This window comes from Pelodiscus sinensis, chromosome 7 (genome assembly GCF_052426305.1).
Source record: "Pelodiscus sinensis isolate ZL-2025 chromosome 7, ASM5242630v1, whole genome shotgun sequence".
NCBI lineage: Eukaryota > Metazoa > Chordata > Testudines > Trionychidae > Pelodiscus > Pelodiscus sinensis.
In genome coordinates this window covers 36,278,670-36,296,767 of record NC_143058.1, presented here as the reverse complement: position 1 = coordinate 36,296,767, position 18,098 = coordinate 36,278,670, and the positions used below count along the sequence as shown (strand labels likewise).

General features: G+C 38.7%; 1 protein-coding gene across 4 annotated transcripts in view; it reads right to left on the bottom strand.

The window, feature by feature from the left end:
* Positions 1-18,098, bottom strand: part of SLC4A10 (solute carrier family 4 member 10) — a 302,923-nt gene that overhangs the window by 76,637 nt on the left and 208,188 nt on the right. For all 4 annotated transcript variants that reach the window (XM_075933502.2, XM_014569435.4, XM_075933501.2 and 1 more), the window contains exons 8-11: positions 10,665-10,822; positions 8,189-8,276; positions 6,991-7,137; positions 2,993-3,093 (exon numbers count right to left, since the gene is read on the bottom strand). In XM_075933502.2, the coding sequence (XP_075789617.1) occupies positions 2,993-3,093; positions 6,991-7,137; positions 8,189-8,276; positions 10,665-10,822 (494 nt within the window). The remainder of the gene's footprint in view (positions 1-2,992; positions 3,094-6,990; positions 7,138-8,188; positions 8,277-10,664; positions 10,823-18,098) is intronic.

Here is an 18,098-nt window from a genome sequence, read left to right as displayed (position 1 = left end):
ACTCTGGTGCTTCTCGTGGATGCATTGTTGTGAGCCTGGCTACACTTTCTGCAGGCTGTCATCCAGGAGGTCCATCGGGGGGCTGTCAGTATTCAGGAGGCCCTGCGGGAGAGCTTCCACCCTGAGGAGCACTAAGAGACTCCCTGGTCTGCCCCACTGGTTCATCTAGCCCAGTATTCTGTCTTCCAACAATGGCCAATCCCAGGTGCCCAAGACGGAATGAACAGAACAGGTAATCATCAAGTTATTTATTCTCCGTTGCTCATTCCCAGATTCTGGAAAACAGAAGCTCTGGACATCACCACTTCCATACCTACATTGTACTTGTACATAGAATTACTATAAGAGCGTATACAAATTGACATCATAATGTACATTTGCTTGCACAAATGCCCTCTTTCCAAACTGCACAAAATATACATATCCGTGATCCCTGTTATTTAAAAATCTGTCCCATCTATATTATTTATTGGAAATTAATGCAGGGTAGAATCTTCTCAGAATAAGGACTGTGTTTTAATTTGTGATTTGTACTACACAAAATACACACAATATATAAATATATTAAATTTATGAGCCAGAATCCATCTGTTTTGCTCCATTTTGGCAGTACAAAAAGCTGGTTAAATGACAAACCTGTAGAATCCCCTTGAATACATAGAATTCTTGAATGATATCATTGGTATGGTACCTCTGTGATGCTCCTTTTCCTGATGTACTGGATGTAGCTGGGTTACAGGGACATGGCTGATGTGTCACTACACTCTGACCATCCCTAAAATGGTCCCTTGAGCCTGTAAGCAGCCAGGTATAATTTAGAGCAGTCCTGAGGCTGCTCTAAATTTGATTTGAGGGGATGGACTGTCTTCTGGCCAATTCTAAGGTCATAGAAGTGGTACAAGTATATCTTAAAGAAATGCAGAAAAAATGGTGCATGACATATAGGATAAAACGATATGCAGTGGTAGAACCTGTAGCCAGACAGGAACCCCCCTGTAACATCCATTTTTGCTTGCCTGGAGCATACAGGGCACACAACAGTAAAAGCCTTGAGCAGGAGGCTCAGGATATGGCAGGCTGCTATGACCGTGAATGGTTGTAAACAGAGATATGACAATTGTGACCAAGAGGCTGATGAGGAGAGCCCTTGACTAAATCCCATATTGATACGAACACACAGCCATCCGTGGGGGGAGGAATCTCTCGCCCAGTAAAAAAATGTCTAGTACACACAATTTAGTTCTCTCTCTTGCAAATGTAAATTAACTTGAAACTTGCTTGTAAGAACTGGCGCCACAAAACGGACCAGTACAATTTGGCCTCTTAGATAAAAAAGAGGATACGGGCCCCCAGGGGTATAAAGATGGGTCCAGCAGCGCATTTACTCTGAGTGTCAATCTACCATCTATCTGCTGGTCGGGTTAGGTATTTTGACCTCCCGAGGTTCCACGGGGATGCCCACCTCGTATTCGTCTTTCCTAGGAATTGAGGGACCGGCCCTGACTTGACCCGCTGGAGTCGAGAGGCACAGAAGGGGGTAAAAATTGTACCTGGATGTGGTCCTTTGTCTTAAGTGTACACATAGACTTAGAGCTCTTTAAAGATTAAGCTGTCACTTGGTACCATTATTTCTATTTTCTATCTTTATTTTCTTTGTAACCATTTTTAAGATCTATATTTGCTAGCGGTTAAGAAAGAGAGCAAAAGCCATTGTAACCATATGCTTTTATAAGTCTTTTTAATAAAGCTGTAACTGTTTAAGTTTTTAACCTGACTCCTTCAGTTGCTGTAGCAGAACCAAGCACAATTTAAAAGAACTTCAGCTGGTCATAAGGGACAGGTATAGGAAGAGCTTAGGCATTTGGATCGTGTCACTCCCAGGTGACAGATCCGTTGGGGCATCTCTCAGTCTTCCCTAGACTGCCCGCTGCAAAGGGATCCTGTATCCTTGCAGCTAAAATCTGAGGTGTAATAAGCTCTTCCTATAAACAGGGGCGTCTGTCAGCCTGTTGGCTGCCCTCTGCAATGGGACCCTGGTCCTAGCAGTAAAGTCACGGACATTAAACCTTTTCTCAGCACACACACACACACACACACACACTGCCCTGACCGTCGGCTGACAGAACCTCAGAGTTACGAGATTGTTTGTAACTCTGACATGTTCCTAACTCTGAAAAAAACGTTATTGTTGTTCTTTCAAATGTTTACAACTGAACATTGACTTAATACAGTTTTAAAACTTACTAGGCAGAAGAAGAATGCTGCTTTCCATTTCTTTTCTTTCTTTTTTTTAAGTAATTTATATTTAACATGATACTATACTGTGTTTGCCTTTTTGTGGGGAGCATCTCTGCTGCTGCCAAAGCATATTTCCTTTTTCAGATAAATCAGGTAGTTGACTGGTCAATTCATAACTCAGGTGTTACAACAAAAGTTCGTGTATTTAAAATATAGTATTAGAAAAAAATACTAATATTCTTTTGTGTGTACCTTAGGTCCTCATACATGTGTACACACAACAGTTATTCATATGAATAGGAACTGCATATCTCAGTGAATATTTTGGCCTACTGCTTTTACAGAAGCTGCACAATAGGGCTTCACACTAACCATGCTCAGAAATAAAATAGGCAGTTTTAATGACAAAGGAGAGCATGCCTCTTCCACTATTCCTTCCACTCTATACAGGAGAAGTATCCATAAACATGATTAACAGTGGCTAACCATCATATACTATTGAGAAAGGAACTTACATTAAACAAAGACAGTAGGAAACATATACCATAACTAAAATTTGCACCATCAGTTATCTAAGAGCCTGTTTATCTAAGATCCAGTCGTGTAGAGATACATGAATTAGGAATAACTCCATTACAGCGTATTCAGTGACAAGCAATATCAATATAGCTGAGTGAGAATCAGGCCATTATACTTCCTTTTGGAAGTATATTGCTTAAAAATAGTATCGCATTTCATCAAGTTTTCCACTAACTTTCCAGTCCGTTGCAATTCTGGCCCACTGTGTCCACCTAGCGGTTCTGGGTCCCCATGAGCTGCTGTTCCATTTGGCACTCCTGGTACCTTGCGCTTCTCCTACAAGAAAGAAAAGACAGTTTCTATTGAGTTTAACCCCAAAATTCAGTTTTAGCAAAGTAGACATGTGGCATAGTCAGTCATTTTTCGTGTTGAGTACCCTTTTCCGTTTCTATGCATAAGTGCACATCTAGAACTATACTCATGTGTCCATTCTGTGAGGTGTCATTTGAATGTTCTGTCTTCAAATAGGATGCTATGACAGAGGAAAAGCAGCTTGCAAAGAGTAGGCCATAGCAATACTATGCTCAACTGGTAGCACTGCTTCTAAGCTTCCAAAGCAACCCCCTCTTCACAGGAGAAGAGACGGAAGGAGAGCTGGAAGTGAGATTCTTTCAGTAAACAGGAGGTCTGGCCATGGTAACAGCTTTGCCCAGTGGCAAACTGCTTCTCTTCAGGAGGAAAGTACAGCAATGTCCAGGGCTAGGAGCCATGTCCCAGAAAGGGTGTTGATGACACTAGAGAGCAGGATTCTGAATAGGCTAGTTTACCCTGGCTCCATCATGACCATCACATGGCAAACAGCAAGTCAGTTGGGATATCTCCTCCATTCCACAGCAGGGGGAATCAAATGGACTTCTGCTATTAACTAGAGTGTCAGAAAATGATCAGTCAGGACTAGAGGACAACCCCTTATAAGTACCCTGTAACTATTCCACAATTTTTAACGTCAACATATAGGGACCTTTGAATATATATAACTGACACCCTCTCTCCACTTATGATAGCTTAGCAAGGGATCCTGTTGGCTATGGTCTGCAGTAACTCCCTGTGCTCACAGGTGCAGAAGAGGTTGGCTTTCTTCAGGGGGAGGGAGGTAAAATGCACTGAGGACTTCATTTACTTTATGTCTCTACCTCCCTGCTAGCAGAGAAGCACTCATTCCTTTGCAGCAAGTATGATTCATTTCAGATCCACTTCCGTGTTCCAGAATAGTTTAGTTCAGTGCACCATAATTCTAGCTATCCTTAAGTCTCTGTCCATAGACTTGGCCCAGAATGGCTAGAAGTTGAGTCCTGAAATGCTGCAATAATTTTAAGTAAATTTCAAGGGACTCCCAAACTTCATGTGTTTCACCTATGAGCTGTGGAAGAACCATGTATATGGAAATACCATAAAGAGCTCCTTTGCTATAAAATAATAAATCAAAAATTGGATCCAACAAATTTGCCAAAAAACACATTTTAAATGAACAAGAGACATTTTGTAACTGTTCTTTCTTTCAAGGTCATCATATTTCCACTTAATACTAGCAACTTGACAAAAGCAGACAGCTCTTGAATATAAAAATAAACAAAATAATTAATATTCATGTGTTGAGGTGCAAAAAAATGTAAAAAGCAGGACAATTATAATCAAAGAGTAGAAAAGTAGATTGCATTTCAAAAGCCATTTAAACATGTGTTGAACATGCAATAACAATAAATTAAGTTTAAGGAATGCAATCTAGATTGAACAAAAATATTCCTTTATTTCTCAATTTTTCCTGGATTTCTTACAACTATCCAGGGAAGCCAAGGCCACAGTTTAAAAATATATTTAAAATATCTATGTCTCTGCAGAGTAACAATGGCTTCACAACATTCTCATTTATAATCATTTCTGTGGAACACATAGGTCTTGTACAATTTCTCTTTTGTTTCAGTCTTAAAGTGAGTTTGCGTAACTTACTCATCTCTTATTTGAAGTGCAACAAGAATCAGAGTAAGAATAAAATTCTATCATTCTGTCAAGTCCTACCCTTTGAAAACCAAGTATCCAATGTCCTTAAAAGTAAAGTAGTGAAGTGTTTGTTTGATCTAAAACCATGATCTACATCTACTATTTAGTCTACACTATCTAGATTCTTGTATAGCACTCTTCACCATAGTATTCCCATGCATTAAACAACATGACAACAAATATTGTGCCCATCTACAAAAAGGGGAATAAGAACAACCCAGGAAACTACAGACCGGTCAGTTTGTCTGTCCCAGGGAAGATAATGGAGCAGGTAATTAAGGAAATCATATGCAAACACTTGGAAGGTAATAAAGTGATAGGGAATAGCCAGCATGGGTTTGTGAAGAACAAGTCATGCCAAACTAATCTGATAGCTTTCTTTGATAGGATAACGAGCCTTATGGATAAGGGAGAAGCGGTGAATGTCATATACCTAGACTTTAGTTAAGCATTTGATACGGTCTCGCATGATGTTCTTATTGATAAACTAGGCAAATATAACTTAGATAGGGCCACGATAAGGTGGGTGCATAATTGGCTGGATAACCGTAGTCAGAGAGTTGTTGTTAACGGTGCTAAATCCTGCTGGAAAGGGATAACAAGTGGAGTTCCGCAAGGGTCTGTTTTTGGACCCATACTGTTCAATATCTTCATCAATGATGTAGATATTGGGATAGAGAGTATGCTTACTAAGTTTGCAGATGATACCAAACTGGGTGGGGTTGCAACTTCTTTGGAGGATAGGGACATAATTCAAAATGACCGTAGCAAGTTAGAGAAATGGTCAGAGGTAAACAGGATGAAGTTTAATAAAGAGAAATGCAAAGTGCTCCACTTAGGAAGGAACAATCAGATGGGAAGCGACTGTCTAGGAAGGAGCATGGCGGAAAGGGATCTAGGGGTCATAGTGGACCACAAGTTGAATATGAGTCAACAGTGTGATGCTGTTGCAAAAAAAAAGCAAATATAATTCTAGGTTGTATCAACAGGTGTGTTGTAAGCAAAACTCGTGAAGTCATTCTGCTGCTCTACTCTGCACTAGTTAGGCCTCAGCTGGAGTACTGTGTCCAGTTCTGGGTGCCACATTTCAAGAAAGATGTGGAGAAATTGGAAAGGGTACAGAGAAGAGCGACAAGAATGATTAAAGGTCTAGAGAACATGACCTATGAAGCCAGGCTTCATGAACTGGGCTTGTTTAGTTTGGAAAAGAGAAGATTAAGGGGGGACATGATAGCGGTTTTCAAATATCTAAAAGGGTGTCACAAGGAGGAAGGAGAAAATTTGTTCCTCTTGGTTTCTGAGGACAGGACAAGGAGTAATGGGCTTAAAGTGCAGCAAGGGAGGTTTAGATTGGACATTAGGAAAAAATTCCTAACTGTCAGGGTGGTCAAATATTGGAATAAATTGCCAAGGGAGGTTTTGGAATCTTCCTCTCTGGAGATATTTAAGAACAGGTTAGATAGACATCTGTCAGGGATGGTGTAGACAGAGCTTGGTCCTGCCTTGAGGGCAGGGGGCTGGACTCGATGGCCTCTTGAGGTCCCTTCCAGTCCTATGAGTCTATGACTAACATCTGTCATGTTTTTCTTTCATTCTCTCCCCAGGGGGAGGAGTATGTACACCATTTTGTTTTGTGTTCCTGATATTCTATTATTGATATGAGGCCTCTGATGGCTACTCTTCTGTAGAATAAACAGTACACAGGCATAAGATAAGGGCATAATTTGCCCAGAGAGGATTACATGAACAAAAGTCCTGTAATTTAAAAAAATCACTTAGAACTGCTCAGAAATCAACAACAGACATTTTACACACACATAATAATGAAATGAGTATGTGGTCTATTGAAGAGCAGTTCCTCTCTCAGATACTTCTAATGTACTTGTCTCACTGGTATCTAAGTAACAAAAGTCAAAATCAATGCACTATATTGTGTTCTATTTTATACAATTATTTGTCTCCAGTCAGGAGAGGCCTGGAACTGAACTAAGTACGAACAACAGCCTCACCGCTGTTGTTCTTCCCAGGCATGTTAAGTTAAATAACAAATAATGCATGAAAGTTCAGACTTCAGCTGTCTACATTTATTGTCATAGTAGACTAATAAAAGACTTTATCTTATAACATTTCCAGTCCACTAAACTTTTAGAAGCTGTAATTTTACACTGTGCATACCTGAGAGGGCACATTTTTGGGTGGCTCTATTCGAATTGTTGGGTCCCATTCTCCGGGAGGGAGAACTGTAACCTGATCGAGGAACTCATCTATTCCAGAAACCAAGTCATTCCGATCTTTAGATTTATAAGCAACATCATGGAACACCTGTTAAAGGAAGCAAAAGAAGTGAAATACAAGAGATACTTGTTCTACATGTAAACAAGAGCGTAAAATCCTTCGTGGTATTCCCTTCTTCTATATGGTATGCAACTTATTTATTTCCCCAGTTATAAAATGAATCACAGTTTTGAGCTACCTGTGGTTTCTAGTAAGATAGCGAGGTTGGAAAGCATACTTCAAGATTGCTGAATTTTCCAAGTATCTTACATTTGAAAATATAGTTAATTCCACTGAAAAATGTCTCTCTGAAATGACATCTTCCTATTCAGCAGATCTGATCTCTGAATGTTATTTTTGTATCTCTACACCTATCTGATTAGTTTCATGACAGAAGTTTCTCCCTCTAACCATCACAGCCATAGGGTTAGAAAATGGATTCTAATCCTGTTTGCATATTATAAGAATGGTTAAACGATGTTCCAATTAGAAGCTCAAATCCCATCTTTTGTTTCCTCTATGCAACTTAATTAAAAAAAAAAAAAAAAAAAAAAAGCTAGACCAAAAAAGTATGTCTGTGTGTTTGGCTGCAGCAGGAAAAATACAATCATGGAGTTGAATCTTACACTACAAAATCAAAATGCTAATATATAAGGGTTCAGAGATAAAATTAAGTGCCTGAGATAAGTGAAGCTCAGCTATGTAAACAACTATGAGTGTTAAGAAGCTTGCAGTTAGGTCAATTATAGACAATATTTTATTAAAAATATTACAACGACATTGCAAATGATGTCAAGGCCTATCCACTTATTAGCTTTTGGGCTAACACCAGGATTTAATTGCCAACTGTTTAAAAACACTTTAAAAACCATGAATGATCCTGCAGCACCTTAGAGACTAACAAAAAATGTAGATGGTATCATGAGCTTTTGTGGGTACAACCCATTTCTTTAGATAATTTCTCAAAGACTGACTTAAAATTATAGGGGTTCCCACTAATTAGGCAAGTTACTGATGGGCACCGAATCTGGTAAACTTTTTGGTTTGGAGTCGTCCTATTTAAAATTACTTTATAAATAAATAGATAATTAATATATACCTCATCTGTCATCAATGTTGCAATTGATCTTCCAATCTCATGATACTGTTGGCCCTTCCCTAGGGGTCCCAGAAGAATAAACAAAAATCTGCAAATAAAAAATCCAAAGCTGATAATTCAAGAATGGAAACCTTAAATTAACATAATATAACAGAGAAAAGTTCATAAAATTGATTAGAGGAAGTAATGTCTAAAGAGGGGAAATAACCTCTCTTCAAATATCCTTTAAAAAGGGAAATACAATTATAAAACATTACATAAATGTATTTTATTCAAGGAGCATTCAGAGATGGTCTGAATAGCTGTAAATACCTAAACTCACTTCAGTTCCACAAATATGCAGTTACATTTTGAGCATCCTAATAATTAGGCAGAAGTTCTTTTGACAGAAGCATGGATTTATCACCACGCAGCATTTTTGCAAAATTGGAGAATACCCAGACAGACACGTACACACAGTGGATGGAAAATAAGTATTGTTGTCTCAACTGTGTGTTTTATCTACTAGAATTCTAGTTCTCCTCTATGCCATTCTCTATGCATCCATTTTCAAGAATTAGAATTATGGAATGTTCTGCCAAGAGCTTATGGGGTTGCCAAACATAATAAAACAATTGCCATTTTTTATTTAAATCTTTTTGTCACAAAAATGATTTTTAAAATGGTTTTTAAAATATTTTTTCTTTAATATTTACAATCATTCAAAAAAGAATACCCAGACTTTTCTACTAGCAGCACAATGGAAAACTGAAAAGGGTCAGGGGAAGAAAACAGAAAACTCAAAACCCAAAACATTTTCAGTTTCAGAAAAAAATATTTTTGAATATTTCATCAAAATTTTTCTGCAGAACACAATTGCCATATTTTGACCAACTCTTGAGTCAAATTGTATAAAGAAAATGCAGTATGTTCAGCTTCCATTCCTGTATGGACTTATGGACACATATATATACATATGCATACACACACACACATATATATATATATATTTGTTAGCCGGCATCAGCCAGATTTATTTCCAAGTTCATGTTTACTAAAGTGATAACCCCAATTAGGGCCAATCTAATCATCAATTAAGAATGTAGCCTTTTTATCTACTTTGCAAATCACTCAGAAACTGAATTCAGTGAATATACTTGTTATTCATAAGCATTCGCCAAGTATTTATATGAACAATTTTACTATGGGATAGTCAAGCTATTCTCATCATGAATAGTGAATAGTCAAAGTATGAACAGGCAAGTTGAATGGTTGTGTTTCTGCTCAGTTTAAAATGAACAAATGGAAAAGAATGAATAATGATCAGAGCACTTCTAGCATAAATTCCTGGACAAATAATCATCAAGAACACACTCATGGCTTTTCCATCCCCTCAGTGTAATGGGTTCAATTTCCCTTTAGGTTCCCTCGCTGCTTGAGTAAGAGAGTAAACTGCTTCTGTTCTATGCCCAGTACATTGGCGTAGATATGCTATCTGGCACATTTGTGGGGTAAGGTTAAAGCTCTGCAGCCAACCCACACTCCCTTTTGTGCCAACCTGTGCAAGAAGGGGATGTGGTTATTGTTAAAATCCTTTTTCCCTGGCCATTATGCTACCCACAATAACCCTGCACCACCATATTAGCTCAGCCACAGTTAGGCCTTTGTATTAAAAAGTAACTACATACTAATATTTAATATGTTCACAGACATTTGTATTAATACCCAATATCTTCTAATTTTTCAAAGATGACTACATTCTGTACCATCATATCATTATTTATGCTGTGGAAGCATCCTCAAAGTTATTTTCCTAGGAAATTTCTCTCCCATTTTACTTAACTTTAAAATTATTTAGACAATAAAATAAAAAGCTAGAATTCATTTCTCTCTCTCTCTCCTTCCTCCTCCCCTCCTAGGTTCTCCTGAAAGACAGAATACAAGTCAAATCCAAGGAAGCAAAGGAAAGGGGTCTAATCAAGAAAAACAAACCACAGGAGGAGCAGTGGTGAAATATGTGGGTACTCTAACTCAATCACCCCTTTTAGTTCTCTCTATTTCAGCTGTTCACTCCAGATGCCCATTGCTTTTGAACAATGCTATGTTAATAAAAAATTGGAATGGGCTCTATTTTTATGCCTTTGTCATTCTCCTTCCAAAAAAAGTTATGCAGGATTCTGCAAGCAATTACTATCCTCACCGTTAACCTGCTCAACCTCTTTGCTCTTTAAGCCTTCAGCTTATTTGCAATTCATCTCAAATATTTGAATTCAAATATGTTAATCTACACGTGATGGTTTCAGAAACAGTGCACTTGTGCTTCTACTTCTGCAAAGGGAACATAGGCCTCATGTCCAATAATAAACCTAAGTATGCATTATTTAAAGGAAGAAAGGAAAGGTGGCTGAACGATTACTCCCACCCACATTTTCAAGCGATTCAATTTAGAAAAATGTGAATAAACCGCCATCTATATTTTAGCACAATCTGCACTTACCTTGTTGGAATTGGAACTTCAGCTAGTCCTGAAAGCAATACTGCAGGGCACAATCTAACAAAAGCTACTACGGCACGATCCAAAAACTCTAGTTCACCAACTAAAATGTTTGAAGCTTCAGCTCCAGGAGGTATCTTTTTCATAAAGTGTAGGTCAACCTAATATTTAAAAGAATAACAGTCGAAAGTTTGAAGGAAAGAACTTGGTATGTTATCTGAAAAACTAATGTTACGAAACAATTTATATTTTAATGACAGAAATAGCTTCACTCAGTCACCACTTAACATATGACTAGGAGCCTGAGCTTTTTTAACCTGCCTACTTGAACTGTTCTTGTCTCTTGAATGCCTCTTGGTAATTATCAGTGTTTAGCATTTGCCCAGCTGTGCAAAGGAGATATAGATAATCTTGCTGCACAAATAACATTTAATGTATCCTAAGTATTTTGTCTACAGACCAAAGCAAATCTTAATAGGAAATATACCATCTTTTGTTTTCTTTTATCTTCTTTATTATGCCAATTAACAGTAGTTAGGAGGGGGCAAAGACCCAGTTTTATCAGGAGATAGTGTATGTAGGAAACTTGGATTCAGTGGATGAGGTTGTTATGTTAGAGTCCCAATAAGATGGGAAATTGATACCTTCTTTTCATGACTGTTTTTCTATCTGCCAAAAGTCACAAAGCATATTGGTGAAAATAAGCTCTGAAGATAACTAGTTAAAGAGTAAAGTGGGGTAATCATTTTGACACTACAGAGAAGTGACATTCGGTGCTGAAGAGATGGAAGAGCCATGCCATTACTGTATGATATCACCAGTTGATTATCCCTTATATAAAGATTCCTTAAGGGTTCATATGGAGCAAGTCTTTGACAAATGTCAGTCCTGTCGTAAATACTTTCAACATTGTATTTTATTGTAGTTTTGAAAAGTGCTGGGTATATATGAAACTATCATTTTTAACAATCTGAGTTGAAATCTATCTTGATTATACCATTATTTTATAGAGTCTTTAGTCATTTGCCTGTAATTCAGACTCATATTTATATATTACTTTCATGGTGATACAAAAAACAGGACTATGTAGCACTTTAAAGACTAACAAGATGGTTTATTAGGTGATGAGCATTCGTGGGCCAGACCCACTTCCTCAGATCAAATTGTGGAAGAAAATTGTCACAACCATATATACCAAAGGGATACAATAAAAAAAAAGTGAACACATATAAAAAGGACAAATCAAATTTCAGAACAGAGGCAGGGTGAGGGGGGGGAGGTAAATGTCTGTGAGCTAATGATATTAGAGGTGATAATTGTGGAAGCTATCTTTGTAATGGGTAAGGTAATTAGCGTCTTTGTTAAGACCCCGGCGTAGTGTCAAATTTAAGCATGAATGACAGTTCAGAGGTTTCTCTTTCAAGTTTGGTGTTAAAATGCCTTTGAAGCAGTATGCAGGTAATCAAGTCGCTGAGACAAAGGAAAAATAATTCTATATGGACTCCCCATGACAGTCGGAATTACAATCTGGATTTCTATATACAAAGCTTCCGCAACAACGCACAGACTGACATTATTCATAAACGACAACAAGCGACATACAATCTTAGCCGCGCTGAACACTATGCTATCCAGAGTCTCAAAAACAACCCGGACAATATAATCAAACCAGCTGACAAAGGGGGTGCTGTGGTCATTATGAATAAGTCCGACTATAACCAGGAGGCAACCAGACAACTCTCCAACACCACATTTTACAAACTTATCTCCTCTGATCCCACCTCAGAATACCAAAAGAAACTACACTGTCTCCTTAAAGACCTCCCTACATCTACTCGGGATCAAATCCACACAGAAACACCTTCTGAACCCCGACCAGAATTGTTCTATCTGCTTCCCAAAAATCCATAAACCAGGACACCCCAGACGTCCCATCATCTCAGGTATCAGCACGCTCACTAGTGAATTATCCAGCTATTTAGACTCTCTTCTCAAACCCTACGCAACCAACACTCCCAGCTATCTCCAAGATACTACTGACTTCCTGAGAAAACTACAAAACCTCGATAACCTCCCTGATAACACCATCCTTGCTACCATGGATGTAGAAGCTCTATACATCAACATCCCACATGAAGACGGATTACAAGCAATTAGAAACACTATCCCAGAGGACACCACTGCCAATCTGGCAGCAGACCTATGCAACTTTGTTCTCACCTACAAATATTTCCACTTTGAGGACAACTTATACCTCCAGATCAGTGGCACAGCCATGGGTATCCGCATGGCCCCACAGTACGCTAGCAACTTTATGGCTGACTTAGAACAACGTTTCCTCAGATCCTGTCCCCTTTTACCCATCCTCTATTTACCCACGGCCAAGAAACACTGGAGACATTCCACAGAGATTTCAACAACCTACATCCCACCATCAATCTCAGCCTGGACCATTCTACACGAGAGATCCATTTCCTAGATACCACAGTACAAATCACCAATGGTAAATTAGACACCACTCTCTACAGAAAACCCACTGACTCATACAGTTACCTTCATGCCTCCAGCTCCCATCCAGAACACACCATACGATCCATCATCTATAGCCAAGCCCTTCGATACAACCGCATCTGCTCTAATCCCACTGACAGAGACCAGAAACTTCAGGATCTCTACCAAGCATTTATAAATGTCAATTACCCACCTGGAGAAATAAAAAAACAAATTGAAAGAGCGAGACGAATACCCAGAACCCATCTACTTCAAGACAGACCCAAGAAAACCAACAATAGAACACCACTTGTCATCACCTATAGCCCCCACCTTAAATCTGTCCAACACATTATCAATAAACTACAACCTATACTAGAACAGGATACTACACTCCGAGAGGCTCTGGGAGACAGACCCATAGTCTCCTATAGACAACCACCTAACCTCAGGATGATTCTGACCAACAACCACAGGACATACCACACTAATACCAACCCTGGAACTTTTCCTTGCAACAAACCCCGTTGCCAGCTTTGTCCATATATTTACTCTGCTGACACCATTATTGGACCTAACCAATTCAGTTATAAGATCAAGAACACATATTCCTGCTAATCCAGAAATATAATTTATGTTATCATGTGCCAACAGTGTCCGTCTGCTATGTACATTGGACAAACGTCTCAGATGCTTCGCTATAGAATCAATGCACACAAAACGGATATCTGACAGTATCATAAAGAAAAAACAGTTTCTTGACACTTCAACCAGAAAGGGCATTGTCTCAACGACTTGATTACCTGCAAAGATAGCTTCCCCAATTATCACCTCTAATATCATTAGCTCACAGACATTTACCTTCCCTCCCCTCATCCCTCCTCTGTTCTGAAATCTGATTTGTCCTTTTTATATGTGTTCACTTTTTTTTTTTTGTATCCCTTTGGTATATATGCTCATGCCTATTTTCTTCCACAATTTGATCTGAAGAAGTGGGTCTGGCCCATGAAAGCTCATCAGCTAATAAACCATCTTGTTAGTCTTTAAAGTGCTACATAGTCCTGTTTTTTGTTTAAGCTAGACTAGACTAACACGGTTATATCTCTATTACTATTCTTTCATGGTGATGTCATTGTGTAACAACAATACAATATATAACATGTACAACTGACTTCATAATGCACTAGTTTTGCCTAAGAATTTCAGACTGTGTGATTTTGTCATTTGCTTTCCCTTTATTAATCTAAATACAACAACAGTGACCAAATCCAATATAAACTGTTAAAGTGGACCATTTTAATGTCTATCTTACAGCCATCTGTCAGTATTAGTGTAAATAGTCTTCAGTAATATTTAGAAAACTGATTTCTTTGCAAATGGCTCTGGCACTTAATCAGAATTTAGACATAGCGGAGTTGCGTGTGTTATTTTTAAAAATGTTATTATTTCCCCAAACCCAGAAAGCCACGTTTCTAATGTTATGCTAGATTAGGGTAAGTCTTCTTTATGACAATATGATATTTCAGTGTGTTAGACACCTGACAAACCAACATGAAAGACTAATGACTACTAGACTGAAAGGTCTGGGTACTTTTTCAGAGGAATAAGCTACTAGTGGAGTAGAGTCTCCACAGACGCTTGAGAAAGAATCTTTAGCTCTTTTTAATTATTTTCCAAAATATATTGCCTATTATGGTCTCTCAGGGCTTCTTCCATTAATTAAAATTACAATCATATAAAAAATAGAAACAGCAGCTTTTTGTCACCCCTAAACCAGAAAATAACTAACCAGAGATGAAATCAAACTCTCAAACACTGATCCTTTATTGTACCTCCAAATCTGGGTAGGTAGATGAGCCTTGTAGTGTGCCATATTTACGCTATTTCAGATCAAAAGATCTGGTTCTAAAACTGAGGGCCCCTCATAGTAAACAGCTGTTTCCTCTAGTTTATACCGAGGAGATTCCAGATGGAGCTCCTCTACTGACTGCAGTTTTTGTAATACCATATGAAAAGAGAGGCCCTTTCTCAAGTAGGCAGAAACCAAGTTAATCAAGGGATTTAAGGTCTAAAACTGACACCTTAAACTAAACCAAGAGATAACTAGGCAGCTGGCACAGGTCAGGGAGCATTAGTGACATGTGCTCAGGGTGAGAGACTCCACAGAGCATATGGACTGCTGCTTTCTACACTAACTTCAGTTTGTGACTGGATCTCATAGCACGCCTCTGAGGAGATAAAATCATAGTCAATAATGGCAAGCTTCATATGGACAAATGAAAATGAAAAAAGGGATTCCTAGAAACTGCTGCTTTATCATTGTTTAAGAACAGGGGTTCCAAGAATAGCTCTAGACCATGAAGTCTCACAGCCAGCACACATCCACCATTAAGAGGCAGAGAAGATCTCCACCATAACTTCTGGTTGCTTTCTCCAACCTACCAGTCTGACCTCATTCTATTCAGGAAAGGGCTTCAGCCAGCTAGTCTTCATCCATGCCCCAATTTCAATGAGACACTGGCAAAGTTATTTGATGGGGTGGCTGGATTGGGTAAGAAATGGGATTCATCAGCATATGAAAGTACCACAGCCCATTCCTCCTCACTAGCTTCTCTTAACAGTTCCATATGCACTGGACAGCAGGGGAGGCAAGGTGGAACTCTATAGGACTCTACATGATAAGTCAATCACATCTCTCAATCAATTGCATCACATGTATTTTGAAATATCTTATGGTATCAGCATTGAATTTGACTTTGATTAAAAGCTACTCTGTTCCTGTACTGAGCACAGGTATTTTGTAAGCAAGGGGAGCAAAATTGAAGTCTCTTTAAACTTTCCCATATTTAGAGGTTGCTGGGGAATAGTTCAGCCTGTAGTGTAAATCAGAAGCAGAGAAGAATGAAAGTTAAGTGAGTTTCATTCATTCCCTACATAGTCCATTACCAGGGGCAAAGATGGGGGCCATGACAGACCCTTAAAACCTTCTCTAATTCATTCATAGAAATCTGGCATGCTTGAGCAGCATTCAATGGGCAGATTGCATTGTTAAATATGTCTGCTAATCTTTATCCATCACTAGGAAGAAATATTCTGATAATACCACCGATACAGTTTTTGGACTGTTTCTAGTATCCAGATTGAGGATGCAAGTTTGGAATGTTAGAAGCAGCCCTTGGGGAGATGGATTAGACTGTAAATGAGGTGTCAATGGCACTTTTGTAGAAGACAAAATGAAATTAACACGTGGAACAACACTAGAGTAAGAAATTACAATACTCAGGAAGAAACTGAGGCCCTTTCTACTTGGCACTGACAAAGTATACTAGACAGGTATGATTTGCAGAGCACTCTACAAAGGTCTGTCCTATGTAAATTTTGCTGTTGTACTCTAAAAAAAGTATTGTTAACATAGTCTTCTTTGAAATGACACTATATTCGTGTGAAGCAAAAACCTTTTAGAGTGCAGTTTGTATGCAGCATGCTAGTGCACTTTAGAAATCACACAGCTCTAGTCACTTTGCCACACCATACAGACAAGCCTTTTGGCTACGTCTAATACAGTGCTATCTTGTGCAAGAGACTATGCAAATGAGGTTAAGAGGTGAATATCCCCACACCTCATTTGCATACTTAATGAGCCGCCATTTTGCACAAGGGGCTTTTGCACAAAAAGGAGCGATTTTCACTGCCCCTTTTTGCGCAAAACCCCCCTCTTGCGCAAGAGCCGTTCTGCTGCTTTTTTTCAGGCAGAATGGCTCTCGTGCAAGAGGAGGGTTTTGCACAAAAAGGAGCCATGTAGACAAAAGGCAAAAGCCCCTGGTGCAAAAATGGCAGCTCATTAAGTATGCAAATGAAGCATAGCGATAGTCACCACTTCACCTCATTTGTATATTCTTTTGCACAAGAGGGGGCAGTCTAGAATAAGTGTGTGTGTGTTCTGCATAACACTACTTTACTCTCAATCCAAGCACATAAATCCAATTGCTGCCATCCTAAGTTTCTATACTGGCACTTATCATGGGAGATTGTATCCCTAGTTTATCATCATAAGCCTGTGTATTTAAACTATATAAAAGGCAGCTAGAAAAAAGTCTTCTAGTTACAATTCCATGAGGCAATTTTATCCATGTAAACAAAAGCTGTCTCTTTCTTTTCTTACTTCATGAAACAACTACTGGTGTTTAACTTACTGAAGGCTCTTAAGGTTAGCTAGAAAGGTGGGACCTTGTCCTCCTCTCAGACCAAGGGGTCCTTGAAAATTTTTTGTAGGGGGGTGATGATAGTAGAAATCATGGAAACTGTGTATTTGGTGTTTGCTATTACTATTTCAGCATGCCACTACTCCTGTTCCAGCACCAGTGCTCACACCAGTGAGAATCCAGAAGAGTTCTAGTGAAGTCAATGATATCACATCCATGTAAAGTTGATGAATGAAGGTTCAAAATCTGCTTTCTCTATTTTCCTTCAGCATGAAAAACATCTAGAAAACCAAGCCTGATGTTGAAAGCTGTGGAGTCAAAGACCCGTAACTATGAGTTCAGTGGGTTCTGGCATTCAGCTTTCAAAGAGATGATGGACACTTGTGAGAAAAACATTACATGAAGTGGTGTAGTGTTCTCCAGGTTGCTTTTGGTCTCAACTCTATTTTTTAAATTTAAATTAGACAAAACTATTTTAATGTTCCAGCAAAGTCCGGCAAGCGCTCAAATGGAACCTGAAAGGAAAATGCAAAAGAGGAAGACCTCGGACAATGTGAAGAAGATCTACTGAGATTGAAGGACAACTGGGGTACTCCTGGAGTCAGCTAGAAGTTTTGTCTCAAGTCAGAGTGAAGTAGAGGAGACTTGTAGATGACCTATGCTCCACGCGGAGTACAAGGGTTTAAGAAGAAGAAGATTTTAATGCTACTCTTCACAATAGATTTAATAGACAGAATATTTCCCT